Source organism: Scleropages formosus, chromosome 9 (genome assembly GCF_900964775.1).
Source record: "Scleropages formosus chromosome 9, fSclFor1.1, whole genome shotgun sequence".
Classification (NCBI taxonomy): domain Eukaryota; kingdom Metazoa; phylum Chordata; class Actinopteri; order Osteoglossiformes; family Osteoglossidae; genus Scleropages; species Scleropages formosus.
The window spans coordinates 1,966,282-1,993,575 of record NC_041814.1 but is presented as its reverse complement, the minus strand read 5'-3'; the positions used below and the strand labels follow the sequence as shown (position 1 = coordinate 1,993,575).

At 48.7% G+C, this 27,294-nt stretch overlaps 1 protein-coding gene across 1 annotated transcript; it reads right to left on the bottom strand.

Annotated features, from left to right (window-relative positions):
• Nucleotides 1-920: 920 nt before the first annotated feature.
• Nucleotides 921-26,097, bottom strand: fgf22 (fibroblast growth factor 22). Its single transcript, XM_029255097.1, has 3 exons — nucleotides 25,728-26,097; nucleotides 3,212-3,315; nucleotides 921-1,115 (listed from the first exon to the last, which is right to left on the bottom strand). Exons 1-3 carry the CDS (start codon nucleotides 26,095-26,097, stop codon nucleotides 921-923), a joined length of 669 nt encoding a protein of 222 aa, XP_029110930.1.
• Between the last annotated feature and the right edge of the window lie 1,197 nt (nucleotides 26,098-27,294).

The window sequence follows — 27,294 nt, the reverse complement described above, 5'->3', positions numbered from 1 at the left end:
CTGCCTGGTAGGTGGAAGCAGCAGTTCCCTCGCATCCAAAGCTAGCGGCGTGTTGACTCCTCGTTCATCGTGGGTGACTCGGGCATCCGTTGGTTTCGCCGCAGCAAGCGGAGGAGACGCTCAAGATGCGTGTCGTGGAAACCGGAGGAACGTCAAGCCAAGCTTTTCCAGGATAAGCAAAAACAAAGAAAATGGAATACAGTTCCTTTTTTTTTTTTGTTTTCCGGTAGTTGAGCCACTGCGTTGCGTTTATGAAATCACTGAAGCGCAGATGCTGCTGGACGAACTTGTCGAGGCGATGTTCTCCCATGGATGCGCGGCGCTGCTGCCGTAGGAGGGCGGGCGTCTCGGTGGTGTGACGCTCCTCCCGTCGAGCGTTTGCTTCCTCCCCGTCCAACAAATTCTCTAACAAAACCAGGCAAATGTTTTTCTTCTAGTTGTTTCTTCTCCGGTTACATCGAAACGACTGGTAATCCGCTAAACTGCCGAGTAAAAGCTTTGTCTTCTAGAGTAAAACCATTAAGACGCTAATAGCCACTATTTTTATGCCCTAATGAGGAGATCGCAATCCTCGACGTACAATTCTCCCTTTCCTCTCCCTCAAGCGACATCATTTTAGACAAGTTGAGAAATTCACCTCCGAGTTTAAGCTTTACCATCAAATAACAATAGTAGATACATAGTATTTACACAGTATTAGCAGCTTTTCTTTTGGAACTTAAGCTAAAGAGGAGGAAAATAAGTTATGATATAATGCCCTCCCAACATCCACAGAGCTGTGTATTTTCAGTAAAACCCCTACAAATGTACATATACGGGTGAAGTTTATTATAGTAATAATAATAATAATAATAATAATAATAATAATCATCATCATCATCGCACTGAAGGATGCTAGTTTCTGCTGAGTCCGTGTTCATTTACGAAGGCAGCATAGGCAGAAAATGGGTGGACGGGTGCCTCCGCCGGGCCTTGTGTCCCCTGCGTGGTTTTCCTCGGCCGTTCAGCGAGACGAACATCTGGCGGCCGCCGTACTTCCAGCGCAGCGAGGCGTACGTGTTGTAGCCATTCTCCTCGATGCGCTCCTTGAACTTGCAGCTGGGGCTGTACTTTACCTGGGAACGGGGGGGGGGGGGGGGGGGGGGCAGGGGCAGAACGGGACAACGGATCAGTTCATGGAGACCGGAGCAAACTGCTTCGGAAGGGGCGCGTGTCACGAGTTAAGGAAGAGCCGCCTCGGAGGCTAGAGGCACTTAAAGTTAGCAAGGCGAGATTTCATACAGGAAATAACCATCCATCAACCTGTTCAATGACTGCTTTTCCAGCCTGGGTTACAGTGATTGGGAGCCTTTCCCGGGAAGAGCAGGGTGTAGGGTAGGGTTAGGGTTGGTGTTAAGGTTCTGGCCGGGTACGCGGTAAAATAAATTGCAGTCCATCACGGGACATTCACACACACAGCGAAACCCCAGGTTCAGTCAGTCTTCAGTGACCAGTAAGCCTCAACTCTTTTTCTATAGAAAGTAGGAGGAAACCACAGTATCAAACATGGGAAAACATGTACGGGGCATTCTGTAAATCAGCTGCATGAGTTTCCATTGGAAAGGGATTGAACTTCTGCAGCTGTTTAGAAGGGGCGGCATAGCGAGTAGTTCTGCTGTGGATTTGGGTTCGATCCCTGCTAAGTCTGTGTGGAGTTTGCATGTTTCCTCCGGGTGCTCTGGTTTCCTCCCACACTCCAAAGATATGCTCTTCACCCAAAGTGTGTGAGTGACAGCGAGAGTGTGTTCCTCTGATGTATGGATGAGGACCCAATGTAAGTAGGAAAAAGGTGTGTGAGCTCATAACACTGCATAGAGTTCACTGAAAGTTGCTTTGGACAAAAGCGTCTGCTAAATAAATATTCATAAATGGAAAAAAAAAACTGAAAGGTGTATGCGGGACTGCAGCACCAGACAGTAAACAGCTGCTTCCTCTGCTGCAAAGGAACGGAACTGATTCACTGTAGTGAAATGTCCTTAGACTTAGTTCAGCAGCAAAGCCAAGTTTTACTTAGTCTGCCACAAATTTTGCTGCTCTTTATCAGGACCTGAGGAGTGAAGGGGGGGGAGATGGCAAAGTGACTAGGATAATTTTCATAATCTCAGCTCCTTCCACTGATCGCGCTGATGACGACTATCGTGGGATGATCAGAACAACAGAAACCTCGTTCAGGCGGGATCGGCTCAGCGTGGCCACCCAGATTAATTGTCATTCGGAGGAAAACGCGACGAGTCATTTTCTGAGACCTGACTCATAGCAAAAAGTCCTGTTTTCCCTACAGAATGTAAAAATAACTGCCTGTAACCGGTCTTATCGTGGCTTGCGGACCGATTGCCAGGAAGAGATTGCTCTCAGAGTTGTAAAACATCCAGACACCTGGCCAGGGGCAAGTTTGCTATACAGCAGGAACGGTGTGCGCAACCGCCAGAATGCACGCGACGTCTTCTTCTAACGGTCATCGGGACTTTTTTCGCCCGCATCGGATCGGTCTTCCGCTCTTCGCGCTTTACTCCAGGGAAAGGAGTCCCCTCAATTTAACTTTTGCCATTTTGTGGGACTGAGTTCGGTGAACGAGGAATAAAGTGTGGAGCACAACTGGTACGAGTGAACTTTACATCAACTGGCATGATACGGTTTGCAGATTTACGGCATCGTACATGCGTTCAGGGTTGGGTTCACATCAAGACATCACCGGCTCTGTAGCGCTCTTTTCATCTAACTTGCAACAATTCCAGGTTTACATAAGAGCCACAGAACTCGCTCTGGAAATGAGCTTTTAACTAAACTCGAGTTCAATTTAAAAAATCCCGGAAATGCAGCGGCATTTCATTTTTAAATTGAAAGACTCATTCGTTGAGCGTGGTTGAGCGTTTTCATGATTTCTTCCACTCGTCCCATTTATACAAAGCAATGTTTAAGACGGCAGTTCTGGTCGCAATCGCAGAGCACCTTCCGGATTTTGAACGTGCAACTCTAGTCGCAGAGTCTAGTCACAGTCAACTGCTGTTAGTCAGTCAATGTGCTCTTCGGCTTACATGACACGAGATGCCAGGCTCATTAACATCTAAAGAGAGTGGAGAATATAGCTTCGTAAAAGGAAATGTCTGCCTGGAAAGAATGAGCCAGACCTCCCTGCTTTTCTCTTCAGAAGAAAGAGGCGAGGGGCACCTACCGAACCAAAGAGCGTGCCTTTTTTGGACATGGCCAAGTAGAGCCCAGTGCTGACGGATTTGATGGCGACGACTCCCACGCTGACGGATCGGATTTCCATAAGGCCTGAAACAGACGTAACGGGAGACACGTTGAGAAGGGGGTGCTCCCTGATCAAAAGGTGCTGGGGCATCCATATGCTCCAGAGGACCTCTTTGTCTCCGCGAGACAAAAGCAAAAACCAGGATATGGACGGCAGCCCTTTAAGGTTATTTCCTTTCAGAAATCACTTATTCCACTTTGTTAGACCTTCTCCGTGGACTGCGGAAATAACAATACAGGGGTCAGAGTTCAAAAAACGACTCACTTATTTCAGAAAAGGCGTAAAAGAACAGCGAAAACCTCCATACCTGGCAATCAGGAAGGAAAACAGTGTTTTTTTTTTCCTCTAAATATTTTTCATAAGAAGGAAAATAATTTCCTTGTAATATGTTGGCCATTACTATCGTGCCTATAATATCCAGACCTGTCAGATTCATTTTACTGCCTCTTAAAACGCTCAGATTTTGAGGTTTTTCAGTTATTTTCGACGACAAGGAGGATTTTTTTTAAGTCTCCTGAAGTGTAGCTGCGCATACCTCGGTGCCGAAGCGGGGATCATTACACTGAGCAGTGGACTTCGCCATATGCCAGCCTGCACGAGGCACCTCTAAGTGCTTTCAGCAGGGACAGTCCAGCTCGAGGATGCTGAGGCTTGTTTACCGCGGGACACGAGGCAGAGCCAGAGGCCGCTCTCGCTCACTTGGCCCACGGCACAGCGGTAAAGCCGAAGTCTGATTGTTTCCCTTAGGTACTGATTGCAAACAGGTCCCATGTGGTGGGACCCTGATCTGGTTTCAGTCCATGAGAAGTTCAGCCTCATCGCCACGACAAAAAAGCAAGAAATGTTTTGAGATGAGCTGAGGGTCTTTTCTTTCTCTTTTCCAAAATACGGGGGCTTGAATAGATTGCAATTACAACGTAGTCGGCTCCCACAAATCATCCCTCCTAATTTTTCCCGTGGAGTTGCGCCTTCAAAGAGACCCTGGTGTGTGTGTGTGGATCTGTCTCATCAGTGCCCACATTTGTCCTTTTAAAAAGCAACCAAAACAGATACGGAAAAGAAAAAAAAAACCTGAAAAACATGTTTCCTTTTTTTACTTCGAAAAAAAAAGGAGAACGTCGTCCTTCGACGCAGACCGCAAGCACGCTACGAGGTGCCGAGTGCGATACGGACGCGGCGCCTCTAGGAAATCGGAGGAGAGGAGGGAGTCGAAAGCGGAGGCATCGCCCATGGCTGCGGGACCCACAGCAGAGCCCAGGCGTATGCAGCGTCGAGGGCGGATGAGATCGGCTGAGCGGTGTGAAACAAATGTGGCCACAACTCACGGTTCTTCATGCATCCTACCTTATCTTGTTTATTTGCTTGATTCTAGATGTTTTTTTTTTTTTCGCAGTTCATTGTATCTGCTTAGAAAGGATGCTTGAAAGGATGAGTAGAAGGAACGGTTCGATTTGCAAGCGCCCATTTTATCCCTTCCGCTTTCACCCACCTTTTCCAAAAAACAATTCCGTTGACATGTTACAGATCCCAGTCCTTAACCACTTTGTAACACTGAGACTTCATTTTTAATAGAAGAAATTGAAAACGGGCACAATCTGGCACAGGATCTGACTTTGAAGAGCGCTGCAATTTCAAGTGGTATGAGTTACGTATCAGCCATCTCGCTCTCTTTGGAAAACCAACGAGCAGAATGAAATTAGCGCCCATTAAAGAGCTACAATGGATATCTGATTCAACCTGTGGAGCGTGGTAGAAGATAAGGGCGATTGTCAAAGCCCTCACGGTAGACTGCTGTGTTGTTGAGGACATCGCTTTGAAAGTCCTCCGCCAAAACGATACGTCTAGGCGGACGGTTGAAAAACCTGTTATATCGCTTTGAAAATCTATGTAAATAATTCCCCATGTCCACTTAAGTTACTGACAGCTCCATTCACCGCCCCCATTAGCTGGGGTAAGATAGCCTTCGCCGCATCTTGCCAGAGAAGATGGTGGAGTCTGAGGAGAACTCGGCCGGCCAGGTGCTCCGGTCACGCTCTTCCGCTGAGATCATCTTCTTCAATGGAAAGTAGATGGAAGATAAACACCGGGACACGCACGAGTAGGGAAGGCCCTTTCCCCAAGAGAGGCTGCCCGTGCAGGCCGTGCGGGAAGGCGTCTCGTGCCTTCGGCTCATCCCCGGACAACGCCACCAAACACGAGCGGTGTTTACGGACGCTGGGAGTTAGCGCCACGAGCGTGCAAGCGGCTCGTAAGCAATTAAGGCCGCCTTACGCAACGCAGGAGATCGTAATGGTTTTATAGGTGCCCTGTCAAGTTGAACGAAACCTGCTGGCGCCCGAAAGTGTTGTGAGCTCCATAATTGTGATGGGACAAAGCTTTGAAGTTCACCTACAGTATGTGCAGCTGTGCTCAGCTGGACACATCGTCTCATCCGGCCTTTAATGGTGACGGATGAAGAGCTGGAGATGTTTTTCTTTTTTGGGGTTCAGACGGTGAAACAACAGCACAAGTGCATTTGGAGAGGACCAAAGGTGTGTACGGTAAACACGGTACTCTGTCTGGCCTCTCTCTGTCCCTCTGTCTCTCAGCAACGCGTCCATGTCTCTTGATGTTCGAACACAGTGATGGTTCCAGATTTGGCAGATTAAAGTCTGGGGGAGTGAGGTGGGGACAGCTTCAATGCTAGGGGTGCGACGGCTAAAACGTCAAAGGAAAAATCACCGACTAATGCTCAAAAACAGTCATTTCACATTCATTTTGCATCTGTGTTCACCGTCGGAAATTTAGAAAGACGATGCGTCTTCGTTTCAGCCGTAATAACCGGCATAATTCATAAAATGCATCCGTTTACACGTGTTTAAGAGTTTTGCCGAAAGACGATTTGACACTTTAATTGACAAACGCTAATTAAAATGTCACATTTCTGCTCTGACCGATTCGAGGAAAAATCGATAAATCTATCTCTTTTAATCAGCAGCAAATATTTCCGCGTTCGCAGCTGCGAAAAATGTATTACTTGGAGCAAGCGGATTAAAAAGCAGCCAAAGAGCAACGCAAATTGGAAACAGCTATTTAAGTGAATTAAAATGGATTGAACAGATTTAATTGGTTTGTTTTCGAATTTTCGATTTTTCTCCCGCATATATCCAGTATGAATTTCTCTCTGTCTGCCTGTCTGTATGTATGTATATTTTATCATGAAAGTAAATGCCGCTCTCCTTGTCCTTGGCCACATGCGTTCACCTTTAACCTTGTTTTGGCCTAAGCTGTTCCTAAGCTGGGGCAGCTATTACAAGCAAATCCCTTCCCATACATGTTCAGTCAAGTGTGGACTAACCATTTTCCCCTTTTCTATGGGGTTTAAGAAAGCAAGCCCTTTGCCCGGTCTCTTTTTTTACTCTTTCTCTTTTCTTTCTTCCTCCTTTTTTTGGAAGTGAGCCCATCGTCAGATCATTCAGCCTTCCTGACCTTGAAGAAAGGGAAAAGGAAGAAGAGAGAGAAAGGGGACCCTCGCCGGGGTTCTTTTGTGATGCTCCTGGTACTGGGAGGTGGGGTGGGGTGGGGTGGGGTGTAGTGTAGGTGGCTGGGCTAAGAACAGTGGAGTTGGGGGAGGGGGGTTGGGGGTGTCGGACTAGGGTTGCCTCCAACGGCTCTCCTGTCCCCAATAGGTCTTTGTGATGTACCTGAAAGGTCGCTGTACAATTGTTGAACAGAAGGAGACAAGATCTTATTAATGACTGAGCGTTCTTGTGGAAAAAAGGTTCCCTCCCATCACAATTAAAAGGAGAAGGAAAAAAATGGGAGAGACTAAGCAAAGACATTCTGTCCATTTAGGCCTCTCCCCTCCTCCTTCCCTTTCTCTTTCTTTCTGCTCTTTAATTTCTCGGGTGCCCCTCGATTCGCCCACCCCGGCCTGGTACCCCGGCGGAAGAAAGCCTGAGAATCTCTGCCTTTTTGCTGGGAAGCCGCTCCTGACCGACAAACCTTTTTATTATTTCACAATTTGGTTGCCTTTTAAATGAAGAGAGGCCCTCTTCTGCCGGAGCTGATCGCCGAGACAGCGACATCCGATCTGATCTGCCCCCCATCGGAACGCTCACATAGGCGCAGGGGTCAGGGTGTCAAAGCGGAAGGCACAATGCGCATCAGTCACCAGCGCTTCAAACACCTTGGACGATCCCCACCGCCACCGGAACAAGTGTTTACACTTAAACGGATGTCGGATTGGAGTCATTTGAAATGGTGATAAATATGAATGCGTAAGAAATCCTCCCTTCCGCAATCACAGTCCTTCCTTTGAGCCATGATGCAATGTCAGCACCTTTATGAAACAATTATGCATTTAGTATTAATATTCACAGAATGATTAACGTGTTTATAAATTAATATGTGAAAGTGCAGACTTGAAGCTCAATGATAAATCTGCTTTGTAATAATCTCCAGGATTTCCTAGACACACAGCTGATGGCGTAGTGGTTAGTGCTATTACCTATGCTTCGGAAGGTTGCAGGTTTAAGACCCGCCTCTGCTTATAGTGCCCTTGAGCAAGGTACTTACCCTGAATTGCTCTTTTTAAAAAAAAATTATCCAACTGTATAAACAGGTAAATAAATGTAACCTCAACATTATAAGTTACTTTCGAGAAAAGTGTCCAATAAATGTAAATACAAATAATAGTGATGCTCCATGTAATTGGAAACATTTCAGGGATATTTCATTGCGACTGGACACACTCGTGTGAGCTGCATCCCTGATCAAGTACACGCTCAGCCGGACAGAAGAAGGATGACAGATCCCACTTGGCCTTTTCCTAGTCTCTTTTAATAAGTGTCTAGTGCTTCTCAGAGCCCTTTAGGGCCCCCTCCCTTTGTCTAGATCTGGGGAGGGAAAGTGCGGAGGGCAAACAGGGATAGAGAAAGTAGATGGGCAACATAAATGGGAAGAGCAGTTAATCGTGCCTGCCTTATCATTTCCTGTTAACGCACTTCATTTTGACACCTTCCTTGCTTTTGTAAATGTATAAACTACAGACAACCATCGACTTTCGCAAATAGACTGTTTTTCAACCCCTTACGTAAGTCGAAATTGACGTATGTCGGATTCCCCTTCCTCCCCACCATTGAACATAACAACATTAATAATTTTTCCATCTCAATTATTGCACCTTGACCTTCCTTCGTCATTCTTGTTGTTTTCATGCCAGCTGTTCCTTTCACTGCTCCTTTATACGTTCAGCATCCTTCGCTGTCGTATTTATGGTCGATACGGCTAAACCTGGTTCCCGCGTTATGGACCATAATCTTTGTCCACCTTCATACTCCCGTATTATCTCCAATTTTATCTCCAAATCGATTGCTCTATGCTTGCGAGACGGTTCTCCTTTTTCTTACATGTATTCATTTAGCAGACACCTTTCTCCAAAGCGATCTACATCTCATAGAAAATACAATGTATTCATTACATTAGCAGAATGCAACTCTTAATAAACGTGATTCTTAAGTGCAGTTAGTTTCTTTCCACCATGTGAACCAGTGTTCATCACACGAGTAGCGGCACAAAACTTTATCCGAATATCGACAATCCCAAATCACTTTCCTAGTCTTTCTTTTTTTAAAATATATTTAAACATTTATGTTACATTACAGTAAATAACGCGTATGCCGGGAATTTTTTCCGTAAATCCAGATTTACGCGAGTCGAATTAACGTAAGTAGAGGGGTGCCTGTATTTCCTTTTACCTCGGTCTTAACGCATTTCAGAAACAAAGCACAGGCATTATTAAGAAACCAACATATGATTTATATTCCTCTGGATGTTAATTCAGTTTGAAGAGTTATAAATTGACTATATTTAATAGGAATATTTTGCACATCTCAAATTGCTACAGCGAATAAAGTCAAAGGACTTTTTATTCCATGAGGACGCTTGAAGAAAAACCGTTCCAGCTTTGAACAATCACCCTGCTCCTTCGCTAATTCAATGAATTCAAAAAATCACAACAACAAAATTACAAGCGACTTGCAAAAAGCAGGCAGGTGGACCATCGGGCGTACGGTATGTCCGTGTACGTGTGTAGAAAAGAAATTGAAAATTGCCATGACGCCAAGGACTCTGGGTCACGAACAGTTGATAGTTGTGACATTGTTAAGGACTATTGTCATGTGCTAATGCCTTTTCCAAGAAGAGCGCCGTAGAGTATAAATCAGCTTGCCGACAATGACGTGAAGGTGGGTTGAAAGACCATGCTAGATGACAATTCTGTATCCTGTTTCGGTGCAGTGGACATTGTCTTCAGAGCAGAGCAGGTCATCGATTATGACATTTCATTCCATATACGCACACGCATTGTCTGAACCACTTGTCCCATACGGGGTGGGGGGAGGGGACACACCCAGGACGGGACGCCAGTCCATCGCAAGGCACCCCAAGCGAGACTCGAACCTCAGACCCACCGGAGAGCAGGACTCAGTCCAACCCACTGTGCCACCACACCCCCCGTTTCATTGTGTATGTACCGTACCGTAAATAATTTTTACTACCCTTTCATCGGAAGGACTTTGATTGCTCTTAGATGTCCACGTAACAATACCTTGATCCACATCAAGGTGTAAATTGAATGTGACGTCACTGGAATTGTGCCGCACTGGGTTAAATACGGAAATATAGGTATTCGATCAGTGGGATATGGCAGGTTTGGCAATCACATGAAAGGCATGCCAGGAACGGCAGCCGAGAGATCCGGGAGAGGGTTTGAGGACTATCTTTGCCGTGCCACCCGAAGGGTGAGAAATGTTTCTTTTGGAAAGCTTCCATACCAAGAATATGCCCCTGATAAGTTGGATAGGCAAAAAAAAAGGAGGATAATGAATTCTGCAGGCCTAGAAGATGTTTTGTCTCTGGCGGATATAAAAGTAAAAGAGAACGTACATCGGAAATGCGTGAAATTACAGGTGACGTTATAGTTACAAATATACATAAACATTTTAATAGGCAACGCAGGCTGACAGTAAAATTGCTTTGCTCTGTTAAAAAAAAAAACTGAGAAGTGAATACAGTAAAAAATAAAATTCCGAAGAAAAGTTTCCTTTAAAAAAAAGGTAAAAATGAGATTTTACGGAGAACGGAGGTCACGTTAAAATGAACGATTACGCGAGAAACGGATCTGACAAGTAAGCGCCCCTCACGTCTGCCGACCGTCCCGATACGTGTCGGTTTTATGGAAATTTCACAGTTTTTTCAGCAGCCCGGAGAGCGGCGGCGCTCTGAGCGTCCCGCCGAACCGCCGCACGAGGCCGGCCGTGCGGCGCAGCGCTCAGGCGTAACCTAAACCTTTGGACGCTCACCAAGGCTGCGTGTCTCAAGGGACGCGGATGATTTATGCATCCCACCCAAAGAGCCGTGAGACACGTCTCTGCCACGCCGATCTCGCTCTGGGGAAAAAAGCGGTCGGTGGGCTCCGGCGGACCGTGTCCGTGTCGGTTCCCGTAAAGAACCCCGACGTTCCAGCTGCGTGTGAGAGATGCCAGAATTTGACAGACTGGAAAAGAGCGTGGAACCCGACCTGGGCAAAGCTTTGTGATTTTTGCAGAGGCACAATTAAAAAACGAATACCGTGTCTAGGCGATAGCGCCATTATTTCCAGCCCGTGCCATTTTTTTCACGCTCGGCTGCCCTCGGCGGAGCCTCTCCTGCTGCCGGCTGCCGGAGGAACGGCCCCATTCGGTCATCGGTCTAATGTGCTTTTCCTGCAGTGATGTCACACTGCTCTCGCTGGCCATTTTGGCTTAAACGGTCGGGCACCAGGAATAAAGGTACTCCTGCCTAATTAGCTGCTGTCATCTCCAAACAAAAATAATCATTCTTCATTCTAATTAACGCTATTAATTCCGAGCAGCCCGGCCTCCCGAGCAGAGGCGACCCAGCTGTGCGCCGAGAAAGAAACGCGAAGCCCGATCAGTAGGCGTGTCCCCAGACGTCTCCGCCGACAGCAGCGTTCACAGGCAGGAAGGACACGCGGTAGGTTTCCTACGGTGAAAAAGTGGGAACAGGTGGGGAGGTCCTTCTGGGGGTGTCTGGCGGCATTCTTGCCTGCGGAGTGGCCTCCGCTTGGAGGGAGGAGGCTGATGGACAGAGGGAAGAAAAAAAGAAGAAAGGAAGAAGGAAGCAAGATCCTACTGTAGAAGCTCCTTCCTTGCCCAGATTCCTCTTGCTTTCCCCACATTCCTCTGTCCCTCCAGGGGGACGAGAGCGCAGATGTCGCCGATAACATTATCTGCACAACTTCACGGTCTGTCCGTCCGTGTTCGCCATGTCCCAAACCCTCCGCTTTCTGGGGAAGTCAGTCTCCTCGGAGCTCGGCGTCACCGCCTTCTAACCCGTCACGTTTCTTGCACCGCGGTACAGCCGCAGGCCGGGTGGTGCACCCGTTCTATGAAGTTCACTACTCTTTCGGAGCCCTAAAACCTTCGTTGGCTTCCGCGTGTGTTTCGGATTCGTACAGCAAGAACAGCGAGGGCACAAGGTCATGAGAACAGCGATTGTTACAACTTCCATTGAATTGGAATTTAATGTGATCCATCGTGCCATCAATATCGATAGCAGTAACCTCTGGTCCAGCTCAGGGTCGCAGTGGTCCAGAACCTATGCCGGAAGCATAGGGCGTTACGAAGGGTACACCCTGGATGGGCCCTCCAGCCCTCACAAGGCAATCAGACACACTCACGCCTTTGGCGTCACCGCCGGTTCACCTGAAACACAAGTCTTTGTACTTGTACTACGGGGAGAACATGGAAACGCCACGCAGGCTGAGCCGAATTCAAACCCGCCGCTCCGGAGCCGTGGGGCACCGCGTTCCCAACTTCTCTTATAACTTATTGGCAAAACAAAGGTGTCACTTTCAGAACCGCTTGTCCCATACAGGGTCACGGAGCCTACCCGGTAACACAGGGCGTAAGGGACACACCCAGGACAGGACGCCAGTCCATCACAAGGCACCCCAAGCGGGACTCGAACCCCAGACCCACGGGAGAGCAGGATTGTGGGCCAACCCACTGCGCCACCGCACCCCCCAGCAAAACAAAGGTGTAAAATTAATTTCAAACCGTTAAAACGAAATTAGCCTATAGATCTTACACCGTGTAACACTTGTCGATAACTTTCAGGCGGTCCTTGATGACAAAAACGAGCGAACGGTAAATCAATTCGTGTACAGCGCTCTAAACCGCGCCTCAAATCACACACGGCAAAGCAGCGTTCGCAAATCGTCGAGAAAGAAAAATAAATAATTAATCATTCACTATTGTCGTTTCCCGTGTTCGTTCTTGTTATTCGTAAATTGTTTATTTATTTGCGGTTATTAATTTATTGGCAGCAACCTGCCAGTTATTATCGCTACGCAAACGTATGCAGTGTGAAGAGCGGGTCTATTTCGTATAAGCCAAGAATTTCGGAAGCATCGCAGTTTTCGGACGACCTTTCGGCTTCTGTAAGCAAAACGAATGGTGTAAAAAAATGAGCAGAACATGGAAGCGGAATCACATTTCAAACGGCTGCTTCGCCTCCCCAGGAAACAACGGCCACCCTGTTCGTGCTCGACTTGGCGCAGCGACCGACCTCGGTTTATAGAGCATTTTATAGAGCGCATATGCTCGCAGCAACTTCAACGTCGTCTTTTAAAGTGACACCTTTTCAACGGTGTCACAGTCAATAAATTTTAACGGTCTGAATGCGCTCCTTGAAACCCTCATAAATTATGCTCTAGAATATACCGTGCATTATCGGCCTCATTTTTTATATATTTGTGCACACGGTATATATATTTTTTTTTTACCCTTTGCCCCTTTCATTTCACACTCGTTCATTGAGAGAAGAATTTAATACGCGGCTTCCTACCTAAATCGTGCATTCGTGTCGCATGCATTCAGCAGAACGCTGAAATATATGGCACAATTCTCACTGGCTAAATTATACAAATATAGGGAAACGCACCGCAAGCTCCGGCTCGGTGAATACCGGCCCACCGCATTTGCCCGTACTTTATTACCGTTTCCCATTTTCCAGCTCACTTATCAAGCCTAACTCAGCACGGCGCGCGGGCAGCGACGGCCTGCCTAAGCATACGAGTGCTACGCCGCCGGGACGGACCGCCTTTGTCGTGCGCCCGGCCGACCCGTCCAGGTGACATTCTCTTGAACCCGAGCTCGTGCGGTTTCACGGCCCGCTCTCCGCTGTCCTCCCTTTGTGCTCGGCTGAAAGCAGACTCGGTGGGTGAGCCCGCTCATCCCAGGCTATTAGGGCAAATTACAGGTATCCAGTTACCTCTGCGGTGTCACAGGGTTGGGTGCGGAATGGCAGGGGGCAAGTTCGAGAGCAGGGGTCAGCTAGGGACACGGAGGGGGGCCTGTACAGCCGGCCCTTTGTGGTGCCCTAACGTTACTGTACCAGTCTGTGAAGAGGCCTGCAGACGAATTGCAAAGAGTCGTAAAGAATATAATTTGCCGTTCATTGAAAAAAAAAAAATAAATAAAAAAAAATATTTTTTGCGTTGTGGCTGATCGGTGTGAATATATATATGTACATATAGGCTTGTTTTTACTATTGGAATTGCGCAATATTTCTTTCACCCGGAGCAGAGAAAAGCTTCGGCAAGAAACCATGCTACGAAATTTACCATGGCGCAGCCTGCAAAACGGCGTTTACGCCCAAATGTGCTGGAGACTTTGGATCTGAGGGGTCGGGGTTCACGCTGCCTTTCGGGATTCGCGTTCCTTCGCTTTAATCACGAATTAGCCGACGAGACCACGCGTTTCTGACGGCCATGGCAAAGCGCTCACGTGAATGAAGAATAATAATAAGAACGACTGAGACGCATTATTAGAGAGACTAAAGTATTCCGGGTTGTTCTCACAGAGCGAGTGAAAGGTCTTGTGAAAATCGGTGGCGAAACACGCTGGACCTAACGAAAAGCGGGTGGGGGTGGGGGGGCATCTTGGGGTGTGGCTGTTCTCAACATGCGCACTTTTTCAACTCAACATGATATTTTTTTATTGCTCATCAAGATAAGTATTGTTACCACAAACGGCTTGCTGATCAGCTGAATTACGGCCTTTTTGAGAGCCGGCTGCAGGTTTTCAATCTGCTTTATTGTAAAACGCGGTACTCCTGCCGCTGCAGGGCGGCAATGCAGGTGTTTTGTGCTCTTTTCTATAAAACAGGTCGGGACACAAGACTTTTGGATTAAGGGCAGATTAGGAAACACGAAACTGATGAAGATCATATATAAGACATAAAATTGACCGCGGAGAAGAATTTTATGTTTCACTTTCTATATTAACACGAGTGTATATGGTTTAATAGAAAGAGTGGGTGCTGCTCCTTTAAAGTCAAAAGACCCACCGATAAGTTCCCAGATTGCATCTTTTTTATTTGGCCCACGGTGGTTTTCATTCATTGTGAATCAAAGTACGGAAGTGAATCTTTAGCAGTCAGATATAGGCGATAGCACAGCCTCCGCAGTCACGGGGAGCGACGGCGAGCGCTCGGAGCTCCTTGTGCGCCACGTCCTGCTTCCTGGGACATTGCTCTACCCCAAGGTCTCTTGCCGGAGACCGGAGCGGCTTTCCAGGGAGGCTGAGCGCTACGGAAGTGTTTCATTAACCAATTACCGATCGCTGATAAAGGAGACAGTTCCCACAGTCAGCGGGGATGGAGAGCGGTGGGGGGTCGGCGGGGGTCACCAATTACAAAATCCTCGTGAGTGAGAAATTGGCCCGGCTGACCATTGTTGCCGTCTTTGCAATGAGTCACGGGGTCTGAGCTGTGAGGTGCAGTTCAGATGTGGAAAAACCTTATCTGAGGACATTGTACAGACTGGCTGGCCGTAGCTTTGCAAAGCCAAATATTATATAATAACATTTTACACAACATATATTACGTGGACATTACATATACTGTATATTACATATTTTATGTATTACACATATATATTACATCACATACATATTATACAATATAATTATATTTAGCTGACACCTTTCTCCAAAGTGACTTACAGTGTTAAGGTATTTTACAATTATTTGTCCCTTTATACAGCTAGATGATTTACTGTAGCGATTTTCGGGTAAATATCTTGCTCAAGGGTACTACAGCGACCTTTGGGTCTAAAGGCAGTAACTCTAATCACTGCTCTGCCCCGATTTTATTTTTCTTTTATTTCATTTCATTTTTCTTTTTATTTTTTAATTAATTATTTTCGTTTTCTAAACTTTAAGTCAACCGTTAACTCTCACATTACTGAAATGGTACACGTTGCCTGATGACGCTGAATTTGCTGGGTCGTTTGACTTCTTCCGAGTGGTTTTCTACATTAAGAGGTTTAAAGCAACCGCCTCTGGTACGAAGGACCTCGAACCCCAGGCCTTAGGGGTATTCGCTTTAATCGAGGACAGCCAAAGGTGCCCTAGTCATCCATCACACCCGTCGCGAACGTGCGCCGTCAAAGGCTCGACCGGCCCTCACAGCCAGGGAACTTGCCGGGGCCGCTTTGCGACTCACCGGCAGGCCGCAGCTTCCGGGCCTTTCCTGCCCGGCGTCAGGAAACGGGGGATTACGCCGGGAGGTAGTACACAACCGACCCCCAAATCCAGAGCGAAGGGGGGAAAGCTGGTCGGGCAAAAGTAAGCGAGGACACTTGTTTACCGCTCATCTCCTTGCGGTGTTAACTGCGCTAACAATCGGCACACTGGCAACTGCAAATGCAGCCTGACGATGCCGGGCCGAGCACCCCGGCTTAATGAGGTTCCGCGCGTCCTTGCGTTATCCCGAAAAAGCAAAATACATCCTGCTGCGTTTCATGCGTGAGCGACTGGCAAATCCTCGCTTCCCCTCAAGCCTTTTAATGCTCCACCTCACATCGGTCCTTAGCAACGGGGATGAGTGGCCATTCCGGCCAAAGCTAATGAGCCTCAAAAGAAATCCTATGAAAATGAAATGGAAAATGGAAATGCTGATTGGAAAGCAGGCGAAAGACGGGAGTCTGGCTCCGCCCGTGCAAAGTGGAGCAGTGTCGGCGCTCTGCTCTTGTCGACCATTTCCATTATTGAAATGAGATTGGAACGGGGCGACGTGACGGGTGGCTGGGCATTCAAATCGGGCGGCTGTCGGAGCCGTCGCTCGGTCCGCTGGCCACAAGCCCCGACCCAAATGCTAACCCCTGCGGTGTGGGGCCACTGGAGGAGAGAAACGAACTTGACCGGCACCTCTTCTGCGGCTGCCCACGGTCATCCTGAAGCATCGCTTGTCAGCCAGCTCCTCTGGCTCCCAACCGCAAACTGTCAACGCCTGAGAAACGGGTTTACTTCTTCGCTACATCCCCAGCATCAAAACAGGGTAAATGTTCTCCCCGCAACCGCGAGGATGTTTTTGAGGCATCAGACTCCTTTCTCCGGCGGTCCCTTCAAGGTACGGTCAATGTCAATGTGCGTATGAGTTAGGCTGAAAAGCAGGTGGCATCCTGTTTAGGGTTGCTGCCTTCCACTCATAGGAGCCAGGGTTGAATCCCACCTGCTGCTGCAGCAGTACCCTTGAATAAGGTACTTACCTTAAATTGCTCCAGAAAAATTACCCATAGTGTGTATATACACGTAGGGGGGCGCGGTGGCGCAGTGGGTTGGACCGGGTCCTGCTCTCCGGTGGGTCTGGGGTTCGAGTCCCATTTGGGGTGCCTTGTGATGGACTGGATTCCCGTCCTGGGCGTGTCCCCTCCCCCTCTGGCCTTACGCCCTCTGTTGCCGGGTAGGCTCCGGTTCCCTGCGACTCCGTATGGGACAAGCAGTTCAGAAGGCTGGAGGGGGAGGGACACACCCAGGACGGGAATCCAGTCCATCGCAAAGTACCCCAAGCAGGACTCGAACCCCACACCTACCGGAGAGCAGGACCCGACCAAACCCACTGCACCACCGCACCCCCCCCCCGTGTATGTATAGTACAGTGTATACTGATTTATCAGGCTTCTATCGCAGCCCAATGTTAGCTCTTGAGCGGTTCCCCCACCCACCCGCTACCTGCCTCGGGCCCCTTCATCTTTGACTATTCGTTCCGCCTTAATTAAAGCTGTGGCCTGCAAAACGCCATCTGAATCTGCTAAAAGGTGAGGCCTGCTTCTAATTAGACATCGGGGAACGGAAATGCACATCTTTTTCAGTTTACTGTTTACTGCATGGCCCTTCCTTTCACAGGGCCACGAGCATAAACAGCACACGCACGCACGCACGCACACACGTAGGCGCGCACCAACGCACGCCGGCACACGCGCAGCTGCCGGCACGCGCACGGATGCGCGCTCGGAGGCACGGGCACGCGCACGCGGGCGGAGAGGCGGCGACGGCGAAACGCAACATTCGCAATAATCGAGGCCATCGAGCTCGCCGGATACACGGAGGAACAACCGTGGAAAACGCTCTCAGCGGAGTGCGTCGGCTAGACAATAACCTTCGTGCGATCTTGGAGACTGGACACCTGGAATTAATTATTAAATGATTACGTGTGATGCTCAGGCTTAAAATGAGCTGCGACTTGCGGCCTCCTGTCCGGCAGATCTCGAACGGTCTTGCGGTCCGTGTCTCGTAGGGTCCGGTCAAGTCGCGGAAGGCTTTTCGGTACAGGCCTGAAATGGGAGTTTAGGATCTCTCCGACAGCGCCCCATCGCTTAGACGTACACGATCCGAGCGTAGGCAAGAGGCGCCGAAACAATCCGGGCCTGTTGCCACGGACTTGTGTTCCAGATCCCCGGGAGTTCAATTATCCCATTTGAGAAGTTTTGCAAGCAGCATAATTTGTAATGATAGCAATGGCCATTCTTAACGTTTTAGTGGGGAGATCTGAGTCTTACCACGTTCTTCCCGTGAACTTGGCGGGTACGCTTGACGATACTCGTGCCGGTTACACGTGCTCTGAAATTTCAGAGTTTTTTCACGGTGCACAAGGAGTGTTTACCCAAGGGGTGCTGGTGCATCCGTCCCATGAATGGACTGTGCCGTAACCTTTCCGGGCTTTCTTTACCTGCGCGCCTTTGATCGCTGCTGGTCCGGCAGCTTTTGCCGTCCTGCTCGGCGCACCGCGTTCAGAAAACGGTTGCAATAAAGATAGCGAGTACACTCGGGTGGTTCGCTGCCCAGTTTGAACAAAAAACTTTCTGGACTCACCCTTCCAAGACAGTGGCTGAATAGATAGCAGCTTTAGATGTTACCTGGCCTTTATGTCCCTGGCATGTAACCAAGGAAGTGAGGTCAACAGGAAGGGGCGAGGAGCTCTACATTCATTTGTGTCAGCTTTTGAGCACCATGCCCACAAGTCATTGCCTCTTTTGTGATCAGCTCTAGGTGTACCTGACAATTGGGCAGGTGTGCGATTGCCTTCGGGCACGTGCACGTCTGTGGTAGGCGCTGGCATCCCGTCCTCGGCACAGCCAGGTCGTTACAAGTCAATCAATGCAGCCGACCCCTTAGGCCAAGAACAACTCGTCTTCCTACGATAATGTGCAAATCTGGAAAATGGAGCTTTCCGGTGGCGAAATTGCAGAAACATTCGCTGATGCACCGGCGGGGTGTGTTTTATGCACCTTCTTTCTCAGCCAATAGCCAGTGTCCCCAAGATATTCTTACATAAGTGGAGAGATAAAATGATTTATAACTGACTTGTACTTAAACGATTTAGTCGTATTTGGATAGTCAATGCAGAATCATTTAAAAGCAACCATCCAGCCGAAATAAAAGCACGCCGTTCCGTCACTGGGGAGTTGCGTATGTGGTCCTGTGCTGTAAGGGCGGTTGATTTGTTGAGCAGTAAGTCACGGTGGCGGTATTTCCTTTGGCAGATGGTCCAATATATATTTAGGGATCATCGCGAGTAAGTCGGGCTGATCTCAGCGTTGCATAAACTTTTCGTATCTCTTTACGAGAAAAGCAATGACAGCGCTGATAACTTCTTGTTTCGCCAGGCATTTATGGCGCTCCTGAAACATCTAAAACGTTATATTATGTGGCCGACGCACATCGGCGGGGGAATACCAATAATCTTGCAACATTTTATGAGTTTGGTATTTATTTTTTCAGGTTCTACCCAGGGCCTGATTCTGACGTTCACATCCCTGGGCCCTTTGACTCTGAAATATCAGTTGAATTACGTGATGCGCTTTACAGTAGTCTAATGTTCAACCAGACGAAAGAAACTTGGGAAATGCCTGGAAATTGTGGAACTGTGTTTCAAACGTAATTTTGAACTTTTAGTCGCATTAAATTTTTCTCTCGCGATCTTTTTTTTCCTTATTTTTCATGATGTTTCCTTATTTCTCTGCTTTTTACATTTTTTCCTTCCTTTGTAGTCCCTAAAAACTTTGTAGAGGCAAAATTCCCGTAGGGCCTAATACGAAATCTCCTTACGCTTTGTTCAACCAATAACAAGAGTTCATTAAAAATACATATCTTACGAATACATTCATACACTTCGAACAGCTAAGATGAAAAAAAAAAGCGGTACATTTAATGTGGATTCATTTATTTATTCATCCATTCATGCAGGTTTCCGATCTAACCGTTGATTTTTTTTGTCGCCGCTTCGTGATTCGCTTCCTTGACACAGAATGTAAATGTCCGCGGTATCGGTGTCGCTCGCCGAGCTTCTGAACCAGGGCTCATTACACCAATTGTGCAGCGAACCACTGGACACGGTCCTCCTGGAGCTGGAACACACAGCGCGGCAATGGGAACGGGCCCTGGGAGCCAAAGCCAGACTCAATAAACCTAACGCTGAACCCGGCGAGACGAGAGGCGGGGGTGGGGGGGGGAGAGGGCCGGTGCCGCACTCCGGGTCTCAGCCGCTAATTGCTACACTTTTTGCCATTCATGATACCAAACTGCAGTGTTAAAGGCCAGTGAGGTTAGGCTAATTAGAGCCTTGCTGCTACACCCCCACCCGCGGAAAAACCAAACACCAGTATTCCCAGGGTGGTGTGCGGATCTGCGTTTTACTTATTTTCTTCCATTTCGGTGCCAAGAACAGCTGGCAAGAGATCAATTTTCATCGCTTCCCATTAAAGCCAGCGCCTCGCTCCTCACTGGGAGGGACTGAAAGGGCAGGATTCGTGGGATCGTCTCCTCCCGCTGGCACCAGTCACCTGACGAAGGCTCCCCTTTAGACGGCGGCGTCGCTGACTGGACCGTGCATCGGTTCTAATGAGCGGCGGGAAACGGTCCAGCGCTCCCGTTCTCACACCTTTTGTGCATCCACAGCGCCGCGTCACGTCGTTAGTGTCCGTTCGGCATTTCCCATTGAGTGCACAACGCTTTTCATTTAACCAGGTGTGCCATCCGACCGTCCGGGCCTTCGCGCCTCCGTTTCTTCTCCGGCCCTATTAGTAATTACAGGACACGCACGTGTCGGGCCTTTGGAACGACTCAGACGGATTTACTCCGACCGCAGGTAATGCATGTAAATCCACCGGCGTAACGAGGAAAAAAAAAAAGAATTTGTGCATTGAACTGTATCGTGAAACATTTGGGCCGAGAATCACAAAATAAGACGACTGATAGTACGGCGAGCGCCACATACAGTAGAATAAAGCACTTTATGTCCTACAAATTGTCAGGTTCTAGGACCAGTGAGCGGGGGGCGCGGTGGCGCAGTGGCGCAGTGGGTTGAACCTGGTCCTGCTCTCCGGTGGGTCTGGGGTTCGAGTCCCGCTTGGGGTGCCTTGCGATGGACTGGCGTCCTGTCCTGGGTGTGTCCCCTCCTTCTCCAGCCTTACGCCCTGAGTTGCCGGGTTAGGCTCTGGTTCTCCGCGACCCCATACGGGACAGGCAGTTCAGAAAGTATGTGTGTATGGTACCAGTGAGTAAGATTCAGTTCTTTTGTGGAACGGCTACAGTAGAACATCCAGCAACAATCAACTCTGGGTCCTTTCAGACATGAACTTTCATCTAATACAAAAATAGCGGGAAATCGAAATTCAAGAAAACGATACTGCCGCAAGTTTTTGCAATCAAAAAAGTGAAATTTTTCTTATTAAAATGTTTAATTTTGAAAAAATATTCTTCCTTAATACTTTGCGCTGAACTCCTTTTCGAGGACTTCTGCGGCCGGAGAAAATACCGCTAGATCTGTGGATTTAAGAGTCACGTGGCTGAGCACCTGTCGAAGGAAGCCCAAGCGTGCCTGTAAATCTACCTGTTCCATCTTCTCAGCTCATTCTGCTTCTGCTTCTGCTTCTGCTTCTCGCCGCTGCTTTTCCAGAGAGACGGTTGCCCCCATTCAATAAATAAATACGCAACTATTTTCCTGCACACGTCGAAGGGGTGGAAGGTTTTCTTCCCATGGGTCTCATCCAAGCTAAATAAGCACATGAAATCATCGTGCAAAAGTCACGCGTCCGCAGAAGGAGAGCGAAGGAGCCTCTGTAAACATAACACAACCGCTGAAAATACTGAACAAATTAGGAAGGGGAAAAAAGGACTTGGCTCGCGGCGAAGTGGTCGTATTTTAATGCAAATAACTTTTTCTGATTATACCGGTTGCATGACCTTATTTCCGTAGGTAGAATGCCGTGTCATCGCCTGGAATCCGGTCAATCGTTTGATGTCCTCAGCCGCACACACCCATAATTTCAACAGTGCGTCCTTTTCAAGTAAGACGTGAAAGCGGCTCATGCGTCGGCCCGCCCGCCAATAATATTTCGCTACAGCCCTGGACGTGAAAAAGCCAAAAGAAAACAACTTTGCCGGAGCGTAATCGTGCTAAATGGATTTCGAAGCGGGCCGAGGCTCTCCGAGGGGCACCGAAAGTAAAGTTGGCTTACGACTTCCCCCGCTCCCGGTCGCGGTTTCCTCGCCGAGGAAGCGGCCGGCCGCGGTCCGTCACGAGGCGGCCGCTCCGGCGACGGAGGCTCTCGCGCTCTTCGCTCTTCAAAAAACAAATACAAATAAAGAAGGGGGATGCGAGGCGACTTTACTTTTAAGAAGCGTCGCCATTTGACGTCCTTCCAAAGCGAAGAACTCGTTTTCCCATTTCCCCGATGGCCTTTACGACCTTTGCAAAGAAGACAAAACCCGAGGGTCCGGCTTGGCGCTGCAGTGTCGTGGCAGAAGAATCAGCCACACCGGACCGTGTTTTTAACGCGATTGCCATCACTCGGCATTCCTCTTTTTACACCCTTCGCTTGCGAAGCTCGACAAGGGGCCGTTTCTTTACAAAGCCGGGCAGGGAATTCAAAAGGCACCACGGTGCTTCGAGGGCGCGCTCGCCGCGTCCGAGCGCACCCGACTCTTCCTTTCAACCCCACCCCGCGGCCGACGCCTCGCATCGCGGACCCTCCCTCTTCCCTTAGATGTTCCAGACATCGGCCTGCTGGGATTGATACAATATTTTCCAGCGTCAATTAGCAGAGAGACGTTGACTAATTTGTACTGTTTTTGCACCTGAGAGGCTGGGAGTGCGGGCTGGAAAAACTGAGCGGGTTTGGGGCAGGGATGGGGGCGGGGATGGGGGCAGGGGTTGGGTTGGGTTGGGTTGGGGTGGGGCAAGCGGAGGGACCGGGGCAGGGTAGAACAGCACTTTGGCATGGATGGACCGAGGTCCTGACCCAAGCGGTGGACCGGCATGTTCATCTATACACAGTGTAGTTTCTGCTCTCGAAGGGCTGAGCGTGCATTTATGTCCGTGTGCTTCTACTCTGTGTGTGTGTGTGTGTGTGTGGTTACAGTATTTGTTTTGGAGTGTATAAACGAAAGACTTCTCTCTCCGTTAGAAATATTTTATTAGCAGACTTGCTGGATGCTTGCAAAATAGTTTGATTACCTTTCTTCATTACTTTATTATATGCTGGGGTATTTGATTTGATGCATCTAAGCCAAATGGAAATGTTCCAATTAGTTGGTTCGCTCTCACACACACACACACACACACACACACACACACACACAGAGGTGCTCTTAAGGAATGAAAAGAAAACTACATTCCTTCATTTGACGACTAACAACACGTCACATTTCAGATTTGCGCGCTGAGGTTACGCGGCGCTTCTATCGGTAGGTCTTCGTTAAAATTTCAGCACTTGTTCGCCTTGCTTTCCAATCTATTATGCAGGGCCCCTATCGATATCAGCGGGGCACAGAACGCACGAAGAACATTCGTTGGAGCTGTGTAACTGGAACGACTGTTAAATTAGATTATAAATTCAGAACTACTACAAAAAAACAACACAAGACAGGGTGAGAGCTTAAGCACGACACCGGTATGGCATGGCTGAATGGCCTGATCCTTTACTGAACTTAGTGACGGTTTTTTCCGCTGCAGGAAGTCTCAGGGAAAGCAGGCGGAGAGTCTAGGTGCAAACGTGTCAATGTTTTCTTAAACCTGCGAGAACATTTCCCACCAAAAGACAAACTTCACAGCCAGAGGTAATGCTTATTATTAACAATCAATGAACTGACGAGAATGTTTAACCCGTTTGTACACCAGGGTATTTTTACTATATCCAGGATAGGTACCTCGATCAAGGGCACGACAACAGGAGTGGGACTTGAACCGGAACACGGGAACCTCCAAAATAGGAGGCAACACAATAAACGCTACTCAACCTTCTGGCCCAAAACACGTGTTTGTGTCTGTGGATATATGTGTACATGTGAGCATGACTGCCTTGTACGGCAACTCTTTTTCATGCTGAACTGCTCATTTAAAGCTAAGTTGCTTTGGCAAATGTTTCTAGTTCAACTAAAAGGTGGTGTTTCGTCTTGGGATGCGTGTAAAAATACCTCTGGCCGCATCAGACATCCGAAATGAAAAGGTTCTCTCAGTCCCTGCTCCCTCGCGGTCACTCGGAACTGCTGAGTCCCTCTCAGCTTTCAAGAGGGGTCTCAAAACACATCTCTTTCAGCCCCACTTTCCTCTTCTGGTCTCTCATAAACTTGTACTACAGTATCAGTTTCAGTTTAGTGTGTTTTATTTGCATGACAAGTTGTATATATTCGTGTTGCCAAAAGCTTCGGTAGAACAATCTTATCTGTTTTTGAACAGTATCTCTTTTTTAATGCCTGATGGTTAAATGGTAGCATCACCTTAATTGACTCTACTCCGAGAATCTCCCGTCTGCATCAAATGCAAGTGATAACTTTACTCACTGCGTGCCAGCGCTTATGTCTTCGTATTTTCCAAATCAGCTATCAGATGGATGACGCTTCATTTAAATATAATAATACTGATACCGGTGACAGCACTGCCATGATAAATCATGAGTCATGGGTTAGAGTTTGAAGAATTCGCCCATAGCAAAGTTTTGGAGTTTAATAAAAGCGATCCTCTGTTGCTGGAGTGTGCCAACCCGTCGGGGAGAGCAGCGACATCTACGCTCGCGGTAACATCAAGCAGGTGCGCTCAGCCAGTCATATACCTCATAGGGAGACTTGCATCGAAATGCTACCTGTGAAGGAAGTCTCCAGAAGTAACGGCAGTAATCGGTGCAGTTTGTCACCGCAGCAGCGTGTCTGACCTGGTCAGCTCCAAACCGAATTCACCGCAGAACATTGACAACAGTCGAGATCACTGCGGGAAGTAAAGCAGGTGGTAAGAACATCACCTTAACGGGAGCGTGGAGACGTATTCCCACAAGTGCATTCCGGTGATTTATTTGCCAGCTCTGAACTTTGTATGGGCATTAGAAAAGCTCCTTAGATTTCTTACTACCCACTATAATTTACTGGAAAGAGACAGACACAGTACACCTGATACTGAGGCCAGGTCTGGACTTCTGGCTTCAAAGCTCAACGTTACATTTATTCGTTTAGCCGACACTTTTCTCCAAAGCAACTTACAACGTTAAGGGTACAATTACGAGCTTACAGTTATTTACCCATTCATGCAGCTGGGTAATTTCTACGGGAACAATTTAACATAAGCACCTCGCTCAAGGATACGAGAGCCAGAGGTGGGGATCAAACCCGCAACCCTTGGGTCCAAAGGCGGTAGCTCTAACTGCTACCCTACCAGCTGTCCCCTTCTTACACCTGGGTGACGTTCTATTCGGTTTTGACAAGTTAATGCACTGTGAAACCGTAGCTTCTCTCCCTCGCCGGTTTAAAGCCCCAGCCGACGCACGTCGTCCGTCCTCGGCTGCGCTTCTCGTAAACAGGGCTACCTTTTTTCCCATGGGGTGCCCGAGCACGCTTCGGGAGCTCCGCGGCTTTCCTAGCGACGCCTCCCCTCTTGAAACACAACACCGGCATGCGCGGGAGATTGACGCAGAGGAAGAGCAGAAAGAAAAACATCTGATTGCGGTGAAAGCGCGAGGCTTAGACAGAGACACGGATTAAGAGCGCGCCTGGGAAAAAGGACATTTGGAGCTTCCCGCTTCCTCCAAAAGCACACGACGGCAACGTCGGCTACTCACTGTCAGCATAGTTCTTCCGCCGGGTTCCGTCCACCTTGCCGCTCTTGTCGATGCACAGGAAAAACTTGTTGGCCGAGTAGAGGTGCCGCAGACGCACATCTCCCTCCAGGTGGTTATAGCTGCGGGCGTGTCGCTCGAGCGTCCAGGAGCAGTTTGCCGCCTCCACCAGCCCCTGCAGCTGCTTGTGCCCAGCATCCCCCGGGTCACCCTGCGGGCACCCCCCAAGCGCGCTTACAGCTGCCAGGAGCAGGGCGATGCAGGCCAGGCGGAAGGAGGCGGCCCTGGGCAGGACGGGTGGCACGGCAGCGCTCGTGCCAGCAGCGGCAGGGTTGGGATGGAGACCGATGGCGGGTGGCGTCCATTTGCACATGGTGGGTCAGACTCCCAAGGTGCACTTGGCGCACGGACGGAGCATGCTGCTGAGTTGAGTGGCTCCAAGCGGGAGATCTCCGGGATCCGAGAGCGGGCGGTGAAGAAGGAGCGCAGGCTTTCCCTCGGGAGAGCTCGGACAACGGCTCTACAGAGAAGACCTTCCAAGTTGGGCCGCTACCATCAGACGTCCTTTTTTCACGCGCAAGTCGGCTCCTTCGAGAAAAAGCCTTCTCTGTGCCTGAGATCTTCTCCGGATCGTTCGGTTTTTGTAACTCCAGTGCCGACAGCAACGCTCTGGTCCTCCCGGGTCTCCTCGACACAGGTCTCCAGGTGCAGAAGAAGCCTCTCCTTCTCCGACCGCCACCTTGCAGGGCTTGCACTCCAGCTGCGCGGAGACTGAACTGAGAGGCTTTCTGGGTGTCTCGCCCGTGACTGGGAATAAGTTGAATGAGAGCGAGTGAGTGCGCCCGCCCGCGCGCGCGTGTGCGTGCGTGCGTGCGTGTGTGTGTGTGTGTGTGTGTGTGTGTGTGTGAGTCTGCGTGTGTACAACACACAAGAAGACAAAGAGAGGGATCAGGAGAGAGAGGAAGAAAAGAGCAAGGGAGAGAGAGGAGGAAGTGGTGTGTGTAACATCGTGTGTGTGTGTGTGTGTGCCAATGAGGCAGCGCAATCCTGTGCCTTCTGCTCTCCGCTGTGCTGCTGGATCCTGAGCCGGGCTGGTGTTATACCCTGGGCAGGGCAGGGCAGGGCAGGGCTTCTTGAAGGAGGAAAGAGGTGGGAGGGGCCTAAATCATTCATAATTATCCAAAATAAATGAATAAAGGCACTGCACGCTTTCCAGCCCCGTGAACATTCCCAACCTTTAAAAAGCCTTCTGGAAAAACTTTACCTATCTTTAAAAACTCCTCTCGCATCTGTTGTTTTTCTCCTCTTCTTTCGTTACATCAGCTGGTTGTTTCACTGCTTTATATTACTTGTACTAATTAAAAAAAGGAGCAAACCAGCGGCTCCAGCTCTGCTGTTTCAGTTTAAATGGCTCTGGTAAGTGCTTTAAATGAAATGTAGAGAAAAAAAAAAAAATCACTGCACCACTGACACCTGTAGCTGCCAATGCGGGATATAACTGTAAATGAAGGATTTCATTCTATTCTGCTACTTTATTCCTGTTTGTCATTAATACGTCTGAAACCAAACT

Bases quoted from the DNA above. Each gene is read 5' to 3' on its own strand.
- fgf22 (XM_029255097.1), bottom strand. From the start codon at position 26,097: ATGTGCAAATGGACGCCACCCGCCATCGGTCTCCATCCCAACCCTGCC. The intron at 3,316-25,727 runs GTGAGTAGCCGA...CGTCTGTTTCAG, and splicing joins GCGGAAGAACTATGCTGACA to GCCTTATGGAAATCCGATCC. The intron at 1,116-3,211 runs GTAGGTGCCCCT...CCCCGTTCCCAG, and splicing joins AAGGCACGCTCTTTGGTTCG to GTAAAGTACAGCCCCAGCTG.